Genomic DNA, 23,711 nt, shown 5'->3' on the forward strand with positions numbered 1-23,711 from the left:
ACACACACACACACACACCCACCCAAATAATTGTCCAGTATTGTCTAATTATACTTTAATGGGCAGGTATTAGTTTACATTTCAACATAAAATTAAATTCGCTTTACAGAATACAGGCTCGAGAGCTGAACATATACAAAATTCAGGAAATCTGCTTCAGTAGACATATTAATGCTCCACTATCAGCAATTCCCAAATCAAACTTTGCACGAGGAATATTTAACAATTTTGTCTTTCAGAATATAGACCTTGAATGCAAGATGGATCTTCATAGACCCATTTGTGTAGTAAACATAAAGTGTCTGCAGAAGATAGCACCAACCCACAATTTTAAGTGCAAACTTTCTGGCTACCAAGGTGATAAAGTAAACATAACTCATGGTTTCATACAAAATGCTACATGTGTGCAAGAATGACTTTTTTCATATCATGATGGGAATGAGTATGATGCTAATCTCTACTGTACAATACATCTTTTTCTTCTTCTTTAACAATTTATGAAACTAGCCACTGGCAGGTCGATTCATGTTGTGTTTCCAACAATTGCAGTTCTGGTGGGCCGCATAATTTGCATGCTAGTATGCAACACAAAATCAGTCATTTTAAAATTTTAGATGCATAAGACTGAAATATTGATCTACTGGTGTCAGTTGAAAGATTATTCTTCCTCAATTTGATCCAAAAATTTGAGACTTTGATGTGTCTATGAAACACCCACTAACTTCCTTGCTCATCTATCTAAAGCTTTAAATTGAAACATCCTCATACGCAGGAAGTTTCATGCCAAAGGCCTCAGGTTTGAGACTGACCAGGTAAAGTGTAGATGTTTCCACTTTTTCAACTTTCATCATTCTCATGTGGAGTCAGATTAGGAATTCCTCTATCATAGCCCTGCAAGTTACAGAAAGCAACAAAAAGGGAACACAGTGCCTGGGGATCCAACTGGGCTGCCCTATCACTGGAGGATGTAAATACAGAGACCTGGTCCTCCAGGCTAGGGGTTTGATGCAAGGCTGGCAACCTTGCTCTGTAAAAGAAAAATGTTATGAAATCCAAATAAGTGAAAACCAGATAGTCTGAATCATGACGGGGCAAGCCTGACAGAATCTTTTAAGGAAGGCTATGATTGAAGGCCTGTCTTGCCTATGATGTTCACACCCATGAAAAAATTCGCTTAGTGGAGGGTGGAGTCTTAACTGGGTCCACTCAGCATAGCAGCCACTGATTGGCCTATTGTAGCCTGCCCCAGGTGATTATGATGATTTGGTGGAATGAAGATTGGCAGGGGAAACCGAAGTACTCAGAAAAAACCCGCCCCAGCGCCACTTTGTCCACCACAAATCCCACTTGACCAGAGCCGGGATCGAACCTGGGCTGCCACAGTGGGAAGCCTGCGACTGATCACTTGAGCTATTGTACATAGGGTGACCAACTTTCGGTCATGAATTTAAGGGAGATTTAGACTGTGCGGCCTCTTGACACCCATGAAAGTCAAAATACTGAATGTTGGAGATCCTGGTCCTTCACAAAGGTTCAGAGTTTCTCATATTGTAAACATTGCCAGCAATAAACTTCTTTAAAGTAATGAAAACCATCTCACATATAGTCTCACCTTAGAAATGGTTAGCTCACAAAGCTGTGTAGACTTTGACCATGACAAGAGGTTTCCATAAGTAACTTCAAAAGGGAATGTGCTATCTTGCCTTGATGCCTCCTTGTTGAAGGATTAAAAATATACACAGAGTAATAAAGAACATATAACTTTTAATATGTACTTAAGTAATATACATCCATTGTGCCTGAATTCTCACTAATGAAAATCAGTGTCACTGGTTGCTTTCATGGTTTCTGAATTGCAATCAAATTTAAGTACTTAAACAAAATCAAAATATGATTAAATAAAACCAATGCAAACTACAATATGTACACCAAACGCTTACAGTACAACAGACCAAGTATACAATAATGGTGATAGTGATAATCAGTCTTTGAAGTTTACAGTACATAGCACATAGTGCCAAAATATTAAAAACAACATAATCAATACATACATGAGGAGCCTACTTTCAAATTTTGAACATACCCACTTTTGATCAGAATGACATGAATTTCACATTAACTAAAAAGAAGACAGAGAAGGGAATGCAAAGGATTCTACAAAGCTATTCTACCATGAACAGAGAAAGTGGACAGAGAACAGATGCAGAATGATTCTTAAAAGCTATTCTACCAAACATCAAACCCCATCCAAACTTTAAACTTCGTCTACATCTGGTATTTTCTTTTTCAATGCCTTATTAAGTCTGATAACTGTAACAAATGTCATGCAAACAATGTATCAAATTTCTGCAGAGTTCATGTAAATTGTGACAGCTGAAGGCAAGCATCTCACTGATACTCATCTCAAAGAGGAATTAAATGAAAACAATTTTCCTCAAGTTTTAAGGATTTCACAAAACTAGCACAATTCAGTAGTGAAATTATATATCTTAAGAAAACATTTTCACTATGAAAATAATACGGCAAGCCAAGTATATGAATATTATAAAGCTTTCAAAATTTCAAATAGACAGATGAACTCTGATGTTTTGAAAGATTATGGCCACACAACACTTCAAAAAGCCCTTGGCCCAAAAAATCAGTATTCAGTGTTAAGGAGGATCTCTGACAAGACACTTAGTTTGAAACTAAAAGACAAAATTAAATTAAATTCAATGTGTTACCCCTTCTGCTAAGAGATACTACATAATGAAACACATCTTACTGTTAGATCAGAACTGATCATGTAATACACAGGTTTCATAGAAAGAAACTCAAAAAACATGTTCAGTTTTGAAAGCATGCTCCTAAAATATGTCATACTGTTACTTCACTTGGAAATGATATGTAATTATATACAATGCACTTTGAGAAAGTGAATTATTACTATCCTTAATGCTTAGTTAAAAGTATGTGCCTGCAAAATGTGCATCATCTGAAACTTCGTTAAGTAGGGAACTGTCACTCATTCCTGTCACTGAGTAGCCAGCTTCAGTTCCATAGTGCCACTTGGAACATAACAATAGAGCACATAAGTACTTGAACTTTGCTTCAGTAAGTTGCTGGATTTATAGCTCTTTCATATGCACTTTATTATGACTGCAGAATGCTTCAGTTCAATACAAGGAATACTACCATTCATACCGAAGCTCCAGGAAATGCATAAAAAAATTAATTTCAATTAGAGAATGACATACTGTGACTTGCTAATATTAATCTTAATTGCAAATCTAGCTGAATTATTTTGCAAGTCAAATTTGCTTTGTGTTAAGTACTATATTCATTACAGTTGTTGCCTGCTTTTATTAGTGCATTTCAGTAAAATCCACTCTGCAAGCTATGGTACAAAATAAAAAAATAAACATATCTCCTTATTACTGGAACATTAGTCTTTCATCTCCAGTAACAGCTCACTCAAAAATTCATCTCTCTTGAGGGAGTCTCTCTCTTAATGTGCAACACTGCTTCCCCATCCAGAATGTGACACTTTTATTTACAAGTGCATAAAACTTCTGGCAACATTGGTGTTCAGATTTCACAGTCTTTTTTCTGTTGCTTATGCATTTCATTTCTTTGACAGTCTACATTAAACACAAGCAGAATTAAGCCAATTCCCTTGAACACATTTCTTACTATTTAATGAATGCAATATATGCATATAACATGATAATGTCCCCAAAATCTGTTTCACAAATCATAAATTTTATGGAGTTTATATCTGTGTCTTTTCCCTTGAACAACAGTTATTCCAGAAAATGTTTTGGGCCAGTCAGATGTAGTCTAATGTCTATGTAGTTCAACTATGCTTATAAACAGTGATGTCAGCAATGTCATTGAAACTGACAAATAAACCAAGCCCAATGACCGAATCAGTGGTTCCACATTTCAGGATGCAACATGATCCAAAACAGCAGGGTTACAAAGTATCATCTGCAGCAAAAAAAAATTTGGAACCACTGCTGCAAAACCTGTCATGACAACATAACATATATGTATAGGGCAAAATCTTTAAAAGATGAGAATTTGCCAGAAGTTCTAACTTAAATGGTACGTCTTAGTACAATGAAACGGATTTTAAATAATATATACAGTACTATTTACACAAATTATAAAACATGTTTAAAATGCAATGGAAGCTTATTATATCAATAATTCACAATACAGTGAATAAACATTCTCTGCATATCCTCTTCTCAGGTGCCTGGAAACAAGTAAGTAATTAGGACCACTGAGTCAAAGACACAAGAATTTTCTGTTGCCGAAAGTGCTCATTTGACTTAGAACAGAGAGCCACTTTGCAAACATATACAGTGAAACCCCCATTTAAGGTTTCATCGGGAACCGGTGGATCTGAATGCTAAACTGAGGAAAATCTTTAAATGGAGGATATTTTACATTCAGATTATTGACTTCAAAGTGCTGCAATCCATATTAATGAGGGAAGACCTTAAAATTATGAACATTAAATGGGGATTCAACTGTATATATGTGAATCCAGAAAATGAGAGTAAATAATTTATTACAGTGGAAATTCTGAAAAATTACTGTCACTAAAACCACAGACTATTACTACACTTAACATAATTTAAATAGATGGTGCATGAAAAGTGACCATTTAAAAAATGTTCATTACAGTCCATACTAGTTACACTGGACTTCTATTGCACTTCATATCTGAGATTACAATTTTGTAAAAGAATTACAAATGTGCACACAGTAATCTCACGGCTGTAAATTATGGCAGATAAACAATGTATGATGCAGTGATTATGGAATGAAAACAGTTCCTAAATATACCTGTATTTGTCACAAAAAAAACTATGTATTAAATGACCAAGCAAACAATTTATTTTCACTAAGTACCAATATAATTAAAATGTGGAGATCAATGGAAGATACGTGGGAAGAAAGTTTCACATGCTATATCACAAAACAAAAGTTAAGTACATGTTAACAAAACTTTTGTATGTAAGTTCTTTAGCTAAATGTTGGGGTTCATAATGTTATAAGAGCTGTTCACATCGTTCTTATAGCCGAGAGGATTGTTAATCATAAAAATACGTCTTCCTATACCCCACCTCATCGCTTCAAGCAATGCCTGGGTCATCATATCACAGTCTTTTCATTAAATTATAAAAGTGTCACCAATTTCACTGCATCAGAATTAGAGGAGGATTTATTCAACTGTCCAACTCTTGAATCTTCCTCTTCACTCCTATTTCTGTGCCATTCGAGATAACAGTGGTGTTCAGAATTTTATTCTTAAGCTGGAAATATGACTCAAGTCGTTCAATTGCATATTCCTGGAAAAAAAAAAAAAGGAGAACAAGTTAATGCTAAGAGCCTAAGTATCTTAAATTATTAGAACTAGTATTTTACTTTACACTGCATTACCATTTCTTGCTGTGTCTAACATATAGGTATATCAATCCAATGACAGGAGGATGTATGATGAACTTTTTAGGATGTGGACTATTTTAAGGTACTGTCCTTGCATTTGTCTGAAGGGAATAAGAAACCCCATAAGAACAATCTTTATGGCTTATTTCTAGCCTGAAATTAAAAACCCAAGACCTAATGTACGAAGCAGATGTTCTAGAAACTACATGGCATTCAGTAGAAGTCATATAAATCCACAAGGTAACAGAAAATGAAAGCAAGTACTGCTATGTTACATATACTTTGTGACATCCTCAATGAATAAAGTTATAGGAAACAATCTACCGTTGATTTTAAGGCATGAAGAGTATCGCTATGGATATTAGTACTCCTGCCAAGTTTTGAACACAGGCAAAAGCACGTGAATATTTCAAAAATGAAATATCAATATTAAATTATAATTTTAACCCTTTCTCGTTGTATGTCAATATAAAATCAACACAGTGACAGTGCTTCCGTGGACAAATGTTGATGTATGATCGATGAAGTTTCTTTTGCATTTTTCCGGTCATATGTTGATTATATGTTGCTACTGGCCATTGTATTCTGTGCCAAAGCATTCATGAATGTTCTGTCTGCCTTCTTCTGTCATCTGGAAATCATTATTTGAACTTCCTGAGGAACGAATACCATTTATATATTATGGCGTGTCACGTGTTAGTAGCATGCTTTTACATTTGGCTGAACCTAATGCCTAATGCGGATGAAGAATCTAGTAGTGATATGTTAAGTGAAGAACTCAATACTGACTCTCATGATGAGATTAATTTGCAAATTGAAGTAGAAAATGTGAGCAAAGAATCGAGCAACAAAATGCTGGAAAGTGAGAGTGAAACAAGCGTTGTACATGTTGATGGGTGAGAGGACGTAACAACCCCTTTAGCAAATTGAATATATCTGTTTCAACTGCAAACAGAATTATCGTAATTCATTTCTGAATGTTCTGTTTGTGTTTATAACAATTCAACCTTCTGCCAGATGTAGAGTCCATGAATTATTTTATTTTTCAATGATGAGCTTCTGAATAACACTGTTACAGAGACAAACAAAACATTCAGAAATGAATTATGACAATTCTGTTTGCAGTTGAAACAGATATATTCAATTTGCTCAAAGTGTTACAGGTGTTCAACAGTTCCAACATTTTTCAGCAGATATAATCAAAGTACTTACCCAATAACCAAAAGGAATTTGTGAGAGCTTTGCATTCACAGCACTCCACAGACCCCAGAACAAATGAGAGGCAAGGCTGAATGCTTGTACTTCACAGAGCAGTGCCTCCTCATCCCTCTCCGTTGCCCGCTCACCCTGACAGCCTGCATTATGGAGGTAGGTTCGCACGAACAGAAGCTGTTGAAATAAGATGAACAGTTACTTCACTGCACAAGTAAACACCATACTCGTAAGTGGGATTCAGGGTATAGTCAACTGCAAAGTAACTAATACAATCAGTAATCTACTATCATAGAATTTAAAAGGCTACTATAAATACCCCTGGCAAAATATGAGAAGGGTACTTGCTTTTAAACAAAGATACTTAGAACAGAGAATGACAATACACTGCTTTAGACACTCCAATGCTTTACGACATTGTTGTATTCTATAAAGTATTTTTTTAAAATAAACAGAATTAATAATACATAACTGAAAGCAATAGTGAAAGCTAGTGCTAGAAAGTGCAGAACTGAAAGAGTGCATACACAGTGAAACAAGTGAAAGGTGGGGGAGGGGATAGGACAGAACAGAGAAAGAAAAGGAAAGCACCGAATTGCAGCAGTAAGCAGAACTTTTAAAATAGAGGATTCAAAATCAGTCAACATGCAAATGTGCTAGAACATGAGAGATGAGTTATAAAAGCAGTCTGAATGATTATACAATAGCAATGCAATATTACATACTTAGTTATAACTTGCTTAAAGCAAGAGACAGTAAAACTCCTCTTAATGACCACAGTCTTTGCATATTTCTAACAAAACATGTAAGTGGAGATCATGTATACCTGTGGGTCATACTGTGATACAAGGTGAACAGCTACATTCAGCCGAAGTAGCAGAAACACCCTGACCTATTCACCCAAAAATGCAACCACTGCATGCATCGGTCACATGGATTTACTGCAGTAAAAGGTAAAGCACTACACCATGAAGGCTTATGTGGGAAAGGATGTATATATCCATATTTTCTTGATTTTCTTGACCTCAGCACTAGCTGGAGGTGAGTGGCCGCTTTATCACCAGAGAAAGAGACCCAGTACCTCCTGAATAGGAGGTTGGGTGGACTCCAGAGCCGGTCTGGACAACTTGGAGTAAATAAAATTCTTGACCCTAGCGGAACTCGAACTCCAACCCCTCAGCTGTCCAGCCCATAGCCAGTTGCTATATCGACTATGCTAACATTGCAGCATTGTAACCATATCTTGAATATCCCCCCACCCCTCAAAATAATAATTTAATGAATGCGCTTTTGATGTATCTGTTTATGTGGTAAACCCAGTAGTCATGGTATGCAATCAAAAGAAGAACTGATTATGTATTCTTGAACATAGTTACGGTTAAATAAAGTGAAGAAACTGTAACCTTCATTCTTATTATATTTGAAAAACACATCTAAAATTTCATTTTCAAGGAACTGCAGCAATTACTTATTTCAAGTATTGAGTACAGGTTGTAAAAAATGTCCTTTTCGCACATCTGACTGTTTATGTCCTTTATGTTAATTTTACCATCCTAAACTCAGTCAAGGTCAGTGTCAATTCAGCGTGTGAAGATCAAGTGACAAATTTTCAAGTGTTTAGAACATGCATCTTCTGTGAAAAGACTTCGTGACTAAACAGAACTTATGTTCCCTTTGACTTCTACAAAATGAATGCTAACACCTGTGACAGTCATTACTGTACATGATCATGGTGACACAAGAAACACCCAGTGCAGGGCTATGTGAAGAAGAAATCTTTGTGGAGTTCATGTCAACGTAACATATTATCAGCTTTCTCAGATAACGAATTGACACTGTCAGCTTTTTAAGATAATAATTCTGTTTGGGGTGTTCAATATTGTTCTGCTGCATTGAAAAAGGAATCATATCCTCACAGAAATATTACTAGACAATTCTCTGATAAGCTGCAACATAAGTAAGTTGTCATGTATAAGTGGAAAATGTAAGCATGTTTTTGCTCAGTGTGGTGATTCAGGTACAGCAGTACAGAGAAGACCAAACAGAAGGAAACCACTTCATGATTAATGTCTTAATCATCTGTATTTCAAAGGAACTACTGAAATTAGCATCCATCCACTTCAAAACACATCTGGCACTGAAGTAAGAAATCTTCATACACTCACTGCAGCTTGTCTTCTTTAATGTTATGTCTTACCCTCCTAATTTCATTCTTGAGGGTCTCTAGAACATGCAGATTGTTCCAATACACTTTTTGCTTCAACTTTCCCCATACGTAAAATTGCACGCCCTAAACTGACAAAAGAGGTGGCCGTAGTCCCTGACTAATTAATCCTTTCACAAAAAATTTCATGAAGCCCCCACACAGAATGATGTCATGTGTGGGCTATTGTGTTATCTTCCTGGAAATATGCATATGGTCCCCCTTCTTCAGTTAGCATTTGAAGAAATGATTCCAAAATATTGTTCACATAACACTCCAAGTTCACCAAGTTATAAAAAAAAAAAAGACAGGCCCAATTACCCTTTGACCATTAACTGCACACCACACACCCACTATATGGTCACGATGTGGTACTTCATATATTGTGTGGAGATTTTCAGTGTCTCCATGACAGCTGTTCTGTGCATTCACAAAATGATCAAGACAAGACCAAGTTTCATCAATCATGTAAAGAGCTGAATGAATACCATCATGAAAAGATTGCAACACCCAACAGTAAAACTTTATGCACACAACTGGATCTGCAGCATTCAACTTCTAGACCAATGGCACTTCATAAGGATAAACTTAACAAGCTTTGAAAACTCTTAAAATGGAACTTTTTGATATGCCACACTCTTGTACAAGCCGACACGATAATTTTCTTGGTCTCATTTCCATTCTCACTCAAATATTATGAAATTATGAAAAAATTCTTCAGTTCAGAAACAGGGACATTCACAATCTTCATAAAGGTACATACTGATGGTCATATAGAGGTCCTGCGCTGTCTGGAAGAATTTTTATAATCAATTCACAATTCAATGTTTATGTCATTTTCAGTTTTTCAAAGTCTGTTATTTTCTTCCACAACTGCCATACATATGCATAAGGTGATTGCTAAAAGAGACTGCAGTATGCAGTGTGTTAATACTGAAAGCCTAACTGAAACCAACATCTAAATTTTAGTTCTCTCTCCATGACTCACACAGGCAACAACAGAAACCAAAATAAAAATTTAGCCGTAACTTTTATGCTGTTCAATATTCTGAAACCAACCACTCACACTCTTGTAATGGAATGTACTTATGGTCATGTAGAGGTACTTTACTGTCTGAAAGAATTTTCAGAAACAATTCACAATTCAATGCTTATATATTTTCAGTTTTTCACAATTGGTTATTTTCTTACACACTGAACTATACAGACAACTTTTCATTATAGCCTATCTAAAAGAAGTATTCTATCCAAAGAACAACTAGCACTTTTTTTTAAAGTTACAAAACTAAATGGGAAACTTAACGAAGTTTTATTCATTAGCCTCGCTTAAAACACTGATAAGAGAATACTGACAAATTTATGCAAGCAAAACATAATTGTGGAACATTCTTCATAGTGAATATAATGTAGGAATGTACTGCCTTTCATCTTCTTATGATGCTAACAGAGAGAGAGAGAGAGATTGTGTGTTTTTTTTTTACATTAGACGATTTCAACATATAATTCTATGAAATTCAATAACTAAAACTGATAACTTAAGTGTGAAGTTACTATTCCACAAATTAAAATGGTTTATTTCTTTAATTAAGCTGTAATGACACTCATCAAATTCTTTAAGGCACTTTGATTCAATAGGAAAATTATTTTTCTGACTTATTATTAGGTCAAAACATTTTCTACAAACACTCAGGGACATACTCAGAGGTAAAAACTACTTGCTCAGTCATCACAATCATGTCATTTATCTTAAGATATCTAAAATTTGATAATGAAGTGGTAACTACTGAGTGTCCCTGAATATATCCCATCAATATCAGAATGAAATATGATACTCCACTTGTCTTTTTAATAGAATTTTCATATATTTTTACTGTGCTCATCAGCGCTTGGTGGGGACCTTAGAGTGCTCTTGCGACTGTCTGGAAGCCCCTGGTAGGATGAACCGACCGCAGGGAGACAGTTGTTCCAACCTCAACGTTCATTCATTCGCTCAGCGAACAGCGAACTGGGAAATGGAAGCACACACACAAAAAACAAGGCGAATCGAGACATCATGATGCCCCAACAAGATTCTCTAGGCTGCCAACAAATATGTCTGTGCTTCCAGACTCCATGAAGCCTGAAAGAAATCTTATTCTAGTTTCTTCAAATCCAACTGGTTAATGTGGCAAATCTTAGAACTGCTTCATATGCTTCAAGGCAGAGGACAAATCAATTTAGACCAGGCTTTCTCTGTCATGTAACTCTACACTAGGTATCAATTTGTGGCATCCCCTACACTCATAAAGTAACCCCAAATACCTAATTTTCTTATAGAAGTTATAGAAACATCAACAATATGTTTCAATAACAACTTCTTAGTTCACAGTAATATATTTTTCCTCTTTAATAGCGAACCAAGCACATTATCTGCAAATTTGTATTCAATATACAGTGGATTCTGGTTAATAGGGTCACAAGTTAATTGGGGCAGCTATTTATTTGGGGAAAATCCTGGACAACAAAAACAAAACTGTGAATATAAACACAATTTACTTCATTTATTGGATCACCATACCATTTAAGTGCCCAGTAGCTGTCACATGGAGTACTTGTGATTGCTACATCAGCAATGTGCCAATGACTCACTCAGTATTGATGAACACCCACCTACAGTTGCTCTGTCTTGCAGTGACTACATCTGAGAGTCTATTGTGGTATGTGCAATGATTTTTTTCATTTAAAATTTTAGATTCTTATAGAAATGCCTAGGAGAAATGTAACACTCGCTGACAAAATATGCCCTACTTGAAAAATTAAAAACCCACCGCATAACACCACTCATAAGCCAACTGGTGAAGATAACTGCAATCCTGTAATCTACAATTGCAAGTTACACTACAGCAAGAGAATCTGTGATATGAATGGACATTACACCAAGTGCAACATGGAACCTCCCAAAAATGGAAGTGTGAAGGTAAGGATCCAGATGTTGAAGAGGCCCTCAATCAGTGGTTCTCTATTGTAACTGGATGAGGTGTAAATGTCAGTGGTGCACTGTTGGAAAGCAAGTCAGAGAAATTAGTTAAAAAGCTATGACATAACAATTTCAAAGCAACAGATGCTTGGTTGTCTCAACTGAAATGCAGGTTTGGGACAAACAGGGTGAGGACAGTGCTGAACAGAAATCCAGAGCTGGCAAACTTGCTATAGAAGTTTTGCACAGATGGTATATACAATGCAGGTGAAACAGGTTTATTTTTTGTGCCATACCAGATGGTTCCTTAAGCCAAAAACATGCAACGCTACCCAGTTCAAAGCAAGCAACAGTTTATGTAACTGTTGCACTCTTTAAACATGTCAAGAACTGATAAAACGGTAGCTGCTAGATGCTGAGAAAAGATATAGGCCTCCGTGGTTTAAGGTAATTAGTGTTATTCCGCAAATTTTGAGACTGGAAATCAAAAGCATTGCCTAAACATTACGAGAGTGTATCACAGTAAGTAGAGCAGTGATGGCCACACATAGGCAGTGGAACGCGGTCAACAAACATCGTAGTCAGCGGAGACGCGTAATCGCTCCACTTTGTAAATGGCGTTTGTAAACCACTGGAGTACCACGAAATTACAAAATGCAAAGAGGGAGGCACTGCGATTGCCTGCGAGGAGTCGAATTTAGCCAATGGAAATTTACCGCTTTAGAAATTTAGGACAAAGGGAGGAGTAACTTCCCTCCTTGTAGTTGGAATGTCAACAAGTTGACTGAATCAATGAGACCTATGGATCAATCTAAAAATGTAATATTCAGCAATCAGCCGGAGGCTCTGTCCAACATGGGTACTACAAGTGGTGGTGTCGCTGCGTCTCTATCTCAAGTAAGTCATATTTGCTCATACAAGCCATGTCATTAAACTTTATTATTGTGGTTAAATGTTGAAAAACAATCTCCAGTGTGCCCAGCGAGACTTAGGGTAGGATAAGAGCAATAATGTAACGAGTGATGACCGAGGTTGCTAGCATAGTAAATATGGTTAACGTTATATAGTGTGTTATGATTTGCTGGTAGTATGCGGAGCATGCATATTTGTTGTTCAGGGTTGTGACCGTTGATTTTGTGATAAATATACGTAGGCATTTAGTATGTATAACTTTAGGGGCAGATTATTTTAAGGGTGAAGTATTATGATAGAATAGTGTAGAATTATGTGATGAGTAGTAGGGGATGGAGACAGGAAAAAGGTTCACGTCGAACGATGAATACTTGCATATCCTCATGAGTCAAAACAGTAGAGAGAGCACGAGACTCAAGTCCTACACCCCACAAGGGGAGATCATGATGAAGTCACAGCGTGGTAAAGTAAAGACACTATGTAGTCCCGACTGAAAGTCGGCATTGTTAATACTGTAAATAGGATATAAATTAAAGGGTGAATAGACCAGGGTACCTAGGGTAGGACGGAGATGGTGTATCGAGTAATAGTAATGAAAAAAGTGACACACTCAAGCCATCGGCTCTAGGCGAGAGACTAGGACGAAATTCAGAACTATCACGCACCGATACAATGTGTAAACCGACAGACATCGGCATTCTTCTATTGTAAATAAGAGTGTAAACAGACAGTGTGATTAGAGTAGGATGTACCGGGATTGTGATTTACTTCCCCGAACCAAGCCGTCCACGACCGATCCAGAGCGATCCTGGCCCAGCGAAGGCAGAACAGACCCCAGGCAGTCAACGGCACCTGGATGCAACGACAGTTAAGGGTGAGGGACTAGAAGTAGAGACAAGGGGATGACGTTCCTGATGGAACAAGGAAAGGGTGATTTAGTACCATTTCATTAGCCCCTTCAGGCATAACAAAGTGATGGAAGAAGTGAGGGATTGGCCAACGAGAGGTGGCTGACAGAGAGTAGTTGTAATTGTGTTTTACTCACCCCTGCCATCGCAACATTACCTATAGTACGGCGGTGAGACAAGTCAACGCAGGGTTGACTGGCAAAGTGAATTAGGAGTTGTATTTAACCCACCCCCGTCACCACAGAATAATAATTGGGGACAGCAGTGAGATACCCAATCCACCCCTGTCGCAGAGGCGTAATATATGGAGGAACCGATGGTACAGTGGTAGAACACCTACCGCGCTACCGGCACTTAGTATTTTCATCAACCCCCTCTTAAGAGGTAATATATAGTGGCAGCTGTATGCAACGAAGAAGGTCCAGAGCCAGGAGAATCCTAGCTGAGAGTAATTTAGTATTATTTTCATTAAACCCCCACCCCCTACAGCATAATAAGTGGTGGCAGCGGTGGGATACCTACACGCCCCGTCACCACGGCGTAACAATTAGTATGGATAGTTAATCAGTTCTGTACTATGCTAACAAAAATGTGTGGGCAACATCTGAAATTTTTAAGAAATGGCTAACGAGTTTGGTTGTGGAATGATGATGAAAATTGGGGAAAATGTAGCTATCCAATGGACATGGAAATCATAAAATATCTAAAAATCTTATATTGCGCAAAGTTGGTAAATTACATCCTTGAAGCAATTCAAGAAACCTACCGACATCAACAGCTAATGAGGTCAGTGCAAGGACCGATCTTTTATAAGCAGTACAGTTAATTGCTGATATTTCATGAAGAGTAGGCATCAAGACCATTCAGAACTGTTTTGCTCACTGTGGTTTTAAACACTCAAGACTTGGAGAGGCCAAATAAGGCCAAGAGTGAAAATGACTCTCCAATCTTATAATGAAAATGAAGACTGTGAGGAGGCAATTGTTGGAACGAATTGCAGTAAAACACCTACACATCAGAAGATCAGAAAACCGATGATGACATGACCAAGCGTGCACAAGTGACTAACCAGGATGCTAGGAAATGTATTGCTTGATTGAGACTTGATTTCACGCAGAATGACAATGAAGGCACTCTTATATCTAAACTAGGAACCTGCACTGATTTTGTTCAGTTGTAGTCACTCAAGCAAACACAGCAGGGTACACTTGATAAATTCCTCCTTCACTAACTCTTAAGAAGCATAAATGTGTTTAATATGTAAAAGAATCAAATTTATGCTTTAGGTACATATTTTTCTGTGATTTGCACCAATTGTTTTGGCTAATCTAGTCAGTATTTTTTTACTCAATAAGCAGAAGGCTTATCTCTTGTTTTATATATGTATATCTTTTAAATCCTTTATGTTTAACTTCACATATCTGGGGCAGCTTCTTAATAGGGCAAAGTACTGTAGTCCTGTTGTGTCCCAACTAACCGGAATCCACTGTATTATTAAACACCTATGTAGTTTAACATTACATAACACTAGCCTTTGTGATATCCAGTTATTTAAACACAGTGCATTCCATTCCAAGTGTGAAAACCCATGAATATTAATCCCACAATTCTTGAATAATGACAGCAAAACCATAATTTAATTTGCATAATTATGTAACCCCTTACCTGTTGCAACTTACCTAATCTGAAACTAACACAGAAAGTGTTAGTGATTTAATGCTGTCACACACATACACAGACACAGAATTGATGATTATTCGGGCCACCAAATGCATAACTGAGTAAATATCCATGTAACTAATTTGTAGTCATTAACATTTTATGTAATAATAAAATGGTCCTGAAGTCAGAAACAGAAAAAACCATGCAAAATAAAATGTTAAAATATATGCATAAGAGTGCTTTAAACATAATCCGGACAATCTTCACATGGCAGAACTGTGTAAGTTTGAATAGCTTTTTGGCTAATACAATCAACACTCCACTTGTCATTATAAAACAAGTGGTAGCCATAATAATCAACAAATTCTATCAGCCATACCTTGCTAGGGTGTCTACTGGTTTTTGTGATCACAAATTTTAAATGTCCAGAAATTAATATTGATCTATTTTTACTAATGTCGTAGTGTTTCACAAGTACTGTACTTACTTTATACATGACAAACTCTACAATTTTCAATACAAATATCTGCAAGATACCACTTTTCACTCAACATTTAATTTACATTAATCCAATTATCATAAAACACTGATCCAATATTCTAATTCTTGATTATTTAAAATCCCAAGTGTAATTGCAAATCCATGAAAAAAGAGATGGTATATTCAGGCATTACTTTTAGACCAAATGTAACCTTCTATACAATCATGTACATAACATGAGGTGAATGAAATTTACTATTAATTCTAGCCACTATTAACAACAGAAAGTATACAAAAACATCAATACACAAACTCCCTCACATCAGATCCCAGAAATTTTTACTTCACCTGCAAATAGCAAGTGCTTTAATGACCAGTACACACACTACAAGCACTTTCACACAATATTCATTAAAGTTTTCACATATTTTCCACGATGAACAAAATGTAATATTTCCAGTAATAAATACATGCCAGTTCAAAGTATTGTGAGAGACAGTATACAGTGTGTTCAGAAAGTCACTCTGGGGTTTCAGCAGGCATACTTTCTTAGCCATTATACATTCAGGGGGGGGATCAGAATCAAAGGTTAACTTGAAACATTTATGCTAGTTAATAATTAATGTATTCCCCAGGCTGAAAATTCATGTGTGGTGCAGCCTACTCCATGCCAAACTTACAGAATATTTTTACCTCTGCTGAGGCTGTGATCCCTGGAAATATGACTGTGATATGCTTGAGAAATTCACCTCTCCACAGATGCAAGACATAGCTGAAATTTTCCAGCAAGACACTTCATTACAGCAGCACTGTTCATACTGTACTTAATGAGTGTTTGATGGTGAGGAATGCCCAGTCATTTGGTTTATGAGATCATCACATTTTGGGTGTACACATATGGTGTACTGTGCAAGTGGCACAGTTGGATGAAATCAAATACGAAATACATCACAGATGATCACAGTGTAAGGGTTGTTTCATGTCCACCCCTTTAATCTAGCAATCTAGATGAACTCAAATGACAGATGACTGCAGCTGCTGAAACAGTAACTCCAGAGATGCTAAGTGTGTATGAAACAAAACCAGTTACAGTCTCAATACCTGCTGTTCCACAAAACAATGGCATGTGGAAATTAAGTAACAAACTTCTTGAGTTAATTAATCTTCATTTCAATGTTCTGCTCTTCTTAGTATGTATAATGTTGAAGAAAATGCAGCCTCCTAAACCTTGGACTTTCTGGACGCCCTGTATTACAAGTTTATATCAGCATCATGTCAGTTCCTAATGCAATCTAAGCCAACTGTCTGTGTAAATTTGCCACATTAAATAAACAAACAATATTCTGAAAGAAATCCAACTTCCCATCCTATATCAACACAGGAACAAAAACTACAATTGGTCATTAATATGAATATCAGACACATAAAAGCTACATTTTTTCTAAATTAAATTATAAGTACAACTTCAATTAAATGTCATATCAGAGACCAAATGCAGAATTTGTTCACCATGCCTCCAGCATGAAAATATATATTCAACAATCAATATCTCAGGGACCTGTAAACACTAAATCTACAACAAAAGCATATTTTGTGAACTGTTCACAAGCATACAACAACACAGTCACGCTTGCATAGCATTCACTCCACTTTTTCTGCACCAATCATCTTTACTCTCTCACTGTACCTACCTGTTGCTCCCGCCTTGGATAGTTGTTCTTGTTGACAGTGAAGTAGGGGTGTGTGCTTTTAGTGTAGTCATACATCCACTCTAGAAAGTGATTGGCAAGGTCAAATCCTCTGTAGTTGTAGGAACAGTACTCAAAATCAATTAGCACCAGTCGAGGATTCATCAGAGCTTCATCATCAGTCATGTTATCAGTGCAGAGCAAGATATTGCCTTCTTGCATATCATTATGACAGAACACTACTGGTGATGAGATCTTCCCAAGATACTTCCTGTAACATTTAAGTGATGAGCTTCGTAGGAACGGTGCACACAAATTCTAGTGTAGGTGACCTGTTCTTCCCTGAATTTATTGTTATTTATACAGAAGGTTTTATGCTTATTTGGGTTATTCCCGAGCAACAGTCTGTTGTTACCGCATTTCCATGGAAGTATTGCTTCCGGATTCCAAAAACGTGACATTATATTCAAGTTACGAGAGTTTGGATGTCTGCAAATCATTTGTTGGGGAAATTCTGCCACAAGTTCAGACTAATTCTTAAGTGAAAAATCAACACATACTTAAAAACAGTAATCTAATATCCTTTCCTCTCAACGTGCAATTCTCATCATTCTGATTGTACTTTAATGCGTTCCACTATTACTATGTCTTAAGAACATTTTTACCTGTGGCTAAAATGAATCTGATTTCTGAACTTAAGACATTTAAGAAAGACATTTTCCTGTATAATAAAATCTAAATTTTTGGTGCCCTGGAAAATCTCATAAGAGTCCCACTACATTCTGGAACAGAAAACTGGATAAAGCAAAAATACAGAAGTTGGATCCAATCTTGTAAGAGCTCCTTTTCCCATTAACCATCTGCACAGGTCTAATCATATTTAGAACAAATATGTTAATCTATGATGCAAGCACAATGTTTACGAATCAAACATGCAGATACCAACAAGGCCACAAGAATCAACACAAAACCTTGAATTTTAATGAAGGCTTCATTATCTTGGCTGTAACCCAGTAGTATTCCACTCACTGGGAATGAAATGCTAACAGGTGTTAAAAGTATAACCAAGTATCTCTAGTGCATATAAACATATCAAAATGGTCAAATAGTTTCAAGGTGAAGGAATACATTTCCCAAATGGGAGCACCAACAGGGCAAGATTATGTTTATTTCTGCGATAACAGTGACAGCTACCAGTTGGTGACATAGACTCATCATGGTTGGGACCACACAATCTCAGCCGACAGCCAAGGTTCACTAAAAACAGCATTGGATTTGAACAATGCTGAACCTGTTGCGTGGAGGCCACCACACTAACTCAGAGACTCACAATTTCCCAATTCTTTGCTCTATGGAATCTTTTTGGTCTCTAAAAATACTATTGAAACCTCACATCAGAACTAAGAACTGCATACGAGGGGGGACCCAAAAATAACCGGAATTTATTTTTGTTATTTTTTATTTTTGCATTTTTATTGAACTGTATATTAGTCCCCTTCAAAGTATTGTCCATGTGCATTAATGCACTTGTCCCAACGCTTTTGCCACTGCTCAAAACAGTGCTGGAATTCTTGAGGCTGGATACTGTTCAAAGCCTTTAGCGTGTTTTCTTTGACTTCATCCACATCACGGAATCGCTTTCCTTTCAGACTTCTCTTCATCCGTGGAAACAAAAAAAAGTCCGACGGAGCCAGGTCGGGTGAGTAAGGTCGATGAGGCACAATCACCATGTTGTTGCTCGTCAAAAACTGTCGGACCGTCAAAGCTGTGTGGGCTGGAGCATTGTCGTGATGAAGCAACCAGTTCCCATTTCTCCACATTTCAGACCGTTTTCGTCGCACACTCTCTCGTAATCTTCGTAACACATCCAGGTAAAAATGTTGGTCCACTGTTTGTCCTGGCGGAACGAACTCTTTGTGGACAATGCCATTCACATCAAAAAAAAAAATCAACATTGTTTTCACATTGGATCGCACTTGACGCGCTTTCTTCGGTCGTGGTGAAGTTGGAGTTTTCCACTGGCTTGATGATTGCTTTGATTCTGGATCGTACCCATAGCACCAAGACTCATCACCAGTCACAATTCTTTTAAGAAATTCTGGATCGTTCTGCACTTCACTCTTCAAGTCGCGGCAAACATTCACGCGGTTTTCTCTTTGGTCATCTCCGAGCAAGCGAGGAACAAATTTTGCAGACACCCGTCTCATGTGCAAACCTTCGGTTAAAATTCGCTGGACCGTGCTCCATGAGATGTTCGTTTCCTCAGAAAGTTGGTCAATGGTCTTTCGACGATCTTCATCAATTGCACGTTTGATTTTGGCAATGTTTTCGTCATTTCTTCCTGTCGAAGGACGCCCGGGGCGTGGCATGTCTTCTGTTGACATGTTGCCAGATTTGAAACGGGAAAACCACTGGTAGACCTGTGATTTCCCCAAAGCATCATCATTAAAGGCTTGCCGAAGCATCCCAACAGTCTCGGTTGCAGTTTTCCCTAACAGAAAGCAAAATTTCACGCACACTCTTTGTTCCTTCTGGTCGGCCATCTCACTAATCGCCAAAGGGTTGAAACAGGAACGCACACAACAGAGCACCAGACAAACCACTTAACTCAGACTGACGCCAGCTCACTAACAGTCGCGGGAAACCCCCAGCTAACACAACCTAGCAGCACAACTCGTAACTACAAATCATGCGCGCGCAACAGGTCGGTTCTGGTTATTTTTGGGTCCCCCATCGTATATAAAAAGGCTACACAGAAACAAGGGAACTTCAATGAACCTTCAATGGAAACAGAAAGAGTGCCAAGCTATAAAGTTTGAATTATAACCTCACAGATATCAGAAAAGTATTTTACACCATACAAACAACATTCCCTAAGGAATGTTTTACAAAAACGTGGTGTGCTATTGTTTTTCCCTCCAGCATCATGAATTACGATTTTTTACCCACTTCAGATCCAAGATTTTAACTGATTTATCATCCACCTCTTTCAGAGGTCCTCCAGAACTGCCTCATTTGAGGTTGGCACAGTAGTTGGGTAAGGGCACTATTTTCTCGGATACATGTTGTGTAATTCTGTGACAGTCAAATGATGTTCCCCAAACACTGCCTGACTTTCACCAGATTACATGATGTTATATCCCAGAAGACAGAGCTCTTCTTCCTAAATTGTTCCCATCTTTTGAACTGTATTTTTATATTTGTTTTATGTACCATTCATCTCCAGTCTTTGAACCCCAGCAATCCTGTTATGTCTTTTTTTCTCTAATTGGCCTATTGTACCTGCCCTGGGTGATTATGATGATGGGGAATTTGCTGGAATCAAGATTGGCAGGGGAAACCGAAGTACTCGGACTAAACCTGCCCCAGCCATTTTGTCCACTACAAATCCCACTCGACCAGNCAAGATTGGCAGGGGAAACCGAAGTACAGTCAACTCTCGATTATCCGGGCTAATGGTGGGGATGGAAGTCACGGNGAACCGGGATCGAACCGGGCCACCACAGTGGGAAGCCAGCAACTAACAGCTTGAGCTATGGCACGGCCTTGTTATGTCCTTACTTCCTGTATCCTTCAACTCAGTTCAAAAATATTTATTTTCTCATGTGTTCTTTCTGCACTCTTTTTTAAATATTCTTATCCCTTCAATAAGATTCAAGAATCTCAGTTCATGATTCCTCCGTTTATTACTCTCTCGTATGACCCACAGAAAATACATTTAAAAAAAAAAAGAAAAGTAAATGAAAATCTTCGATGCTCAAGTCATCTTGCTGTGTTCACACTGAACAGAAACAAGCAACAGAGGTTTATTTAAGAACGTAAAAATATTACCATTTCACTCACAGCACATACTCTCACTTCCATTATTTGTGGTAGATAAAAAAGCATGTACAATTTAAATTTTGACTATACTACAAGCTGGAAGGTCGCAGATTTGAGCCCTGATGAGTTTTTTCAATTCACCTAACCTTCCAGACGCACTATGGCCCTGGGGTTGACTCAGGCTCTAACAGAAATGAGTACCAGGATTTTTTCTGGGGGATAAAGGGCAGCTGGTGCATAAGGCTGACAACCTCACTGCCATCTATTAGCCGACTGTCTAGAAAATGTGGGATCCTTGACGTCTCACAACCTTATGGGCCTCCACATCCTCTTACAGAGATAGCTTTACCTCTCTCTCTATCTCTCTCTTTTCTTTTACTGTATCATTTTGTTTATTTACAGGCTATGCTGCATGTATCCAATTAGCATTGTAATATTAAGTACTGTACTACAATCTTATTGAATTTTGTAGCAAAAATTATTGTACAGATATTATGAATTTGTACTTGACGTGTTCCATATCCTACGGTGCCAACCTGTATTTAGAGCTTTACGGAATGTAAAAAATTCAAATTCTAATTCAGCTATACTGTTGCAATACCTTAACTGCCATGTCAATAAATATGTGTTCGAAAATCCACTCACCTGAGCCATTCTGCCTCTGCAGCCAAATTGTACATTTTGAGTTTCTGCAACATGATTACATTTTCAGACTCCACTAACCCTGGGTCCTCCAAATTTGCCTGAACATTCTTCACCCATCTGTAAAATGAAATGTGAATACTCTTTATAAGAATAATACAAGAAACAAGTCAATAGAGGCATTTATGATACAGATTGAAGAAAGATCTACACATATACGCAAAAGAATTCATTTCAGCTTAACCCCTTATGCAAGCATTTATATGGCCTGTAGCTGGTTGAAGTGGCCATTTAAATCTTCACTCTGGCTCTTTTTACCTGCCTTCTTCTTGCAAATACAGGGACAGAAATACAGCAAAACTATATATCAATGATTATAATAAATTTCACAAGCTAGATGAAAGTAACATGAAAGCACTTCCATGCCATCTATGAATGAAAAGAGACTCACAAGGGTAACTGAAAACTATTACAAGCATGACACAGTAATGTGACCCTACCGGTCACGAGTTTCGTCAGATATTCACATACAATGTGTTATGTGCAAGTTTACCAAAAGAGACTTTCACATTAACGTTCTTCAAAATTTTAAGTGAAATTATAATCAAACAGTCTGCTTATTGCTGGTGTCCTGCTCGGCTTACTCTTCAGCCCTAATGATGGCCATGAATGTCCCTGACAAGCCATACTTCTATGAGACTACACTGTATTACATACCACAAGACAGTCCTCTTCATAATCACAGTTGTAAAAACCTCAAATCCAAAAATTATAGTCCTTCAGTTTTTAAGTAAAGAGTGAAAAAATTAAAGCTATCCCTGTAACAGGCCATAAAGGCCCATAGGGCTATGGTTGTGGGTGTCACATTATCTAGACAATAGGCTCAAAGATGGCGGTAAGGTTGTCAGCCTTACGTGCCGGCCGCACTGTACTCCCCCAGGAAAATTATTTAATTAATTCCTGGTACTCATTTCTGTTAGAGGCTGGGTAAACCCCAGGGCCATAGTGCGGCTGGAAGGATTAGGTCAACAGAAAAAATCAAATGACCTCATCATGAATTGAACCCGCGACCTTCCGGCTTGTAGCATAGTGCCTTAACCAACTACACTACGCATGCCCCCTTCCACTGCAGTGATACCTGAAGTCCAGTTTGTTTCTTGCATATTGGTGAAAAATTTTTCCATCCACAAAGCGGTAAATTTCTACCCTCTCCCCGAAACCCGTCCAATACAGTACTGTATTCATAACTTCAGTTGTTCAGTATAGTTTCAAGATGCCTAAAGTCAAGTGCTCTAATAGCGTGAAGTTGCGTGGTTTTATTAAAGAGTTTGGTGACAAATATTTTAGTACTGATGGAGAAATTTTATTTTGCAAAATGTGTGAAGTGAAACTTATGGCAGACAAACGTTTTACGGTGCAACAACGCTGCAATACAGCTAAACACAGAAGCTGTGTACACAGAGAAATTACAACGGAAAGTAGACAGCGACTGTTATTTGAAAAGTCATCCTCCAGTTCACCGAAATCAGGAAATGCCTCCCGAGTTTTCAAAGGATCTTTGTACTATGATGGTTTCATCAAATATTCCATTACATTAAGCAGATATACCTAGTTTCCCAAACTTCCTCGAAAAATATACAACTCATCCCATTCCGACCGAATCCACATTATAAAAAAACTCACTTCCTGCTATGACGTTACCATCAATAAAATAAGAAACTGTGTCGGAAATAATAAAATATGGGTGTCTATCGATGAAACTACCGACGTAAGTGGTAGATTTGTAG

The 23,711-nt window shown here is 37.5% G+C and overlaps 1 protein-coding gene across 6 annotated transcripts in view; it reads right to left on the bottom strand.

The window, feature by feature from the left end:
• Nucleotides 1-1,744: 1,744 nt before the first annotated feature.
• LOC111870775 (choline/ethanolamine kinase) overlaps nucleotides 1,745-23,711 on the bottom strand; it is a 35,195-nt gene continuing 13,228 nt past the window's right edge. For 3 of the 6 annotated variants that reach the window (XM_023863299.2, XM_023863297.2, XM_023863298.1), the window contains exons 5-8: nucleotides 21,928-22,044; nucleotides 17,464-17,731; nucleotides 6,652-6,828; nucleotides 1,745-5,342 (exon numbers count right to left, since the gene is read on the bottom strand). In XM_023863299.2, the coding sequence (XP_023719067.1) occupies nucleotides 5,220-5,342; nucleotides 6,652-6,828; nucleotides 17,464-17,731; nucleotides 21,928-22,044 (685 nt within the window). In that variant the 3' untranslated portion in view covers nucleotides 1,745-5,219. Of the gene's footprint in view, nucleotides 5,343-6,651; nucleotides 6,829-10,691; nucleotides 10,860-17,463; nucleotides 17,732-21,927; nucleotides 22,045-23,711 lie in introns of those variants that run through there. The other 3 variants (XR_002843913.2, XR_002843912.2, XR_004513702.1) reach the window with 3 other exon arrangements.

This window comes from Cryptotermes secundus, unplaced genomic scaffold (genome assembly GCF_002891405.2).
Source record: "Cryptotermes secundus unplaced genomic scaffold, Csec_1.0 scaffold307, whole genome shotgun sequence".
NCBI classification, from domain to species: domain Eukaryota; kingdom Metazoa; phylum Arthropoda; class Insecta; order Blattodea; family Kalotermitidae; genus Cryptotermes; species Cryptotermes secundus.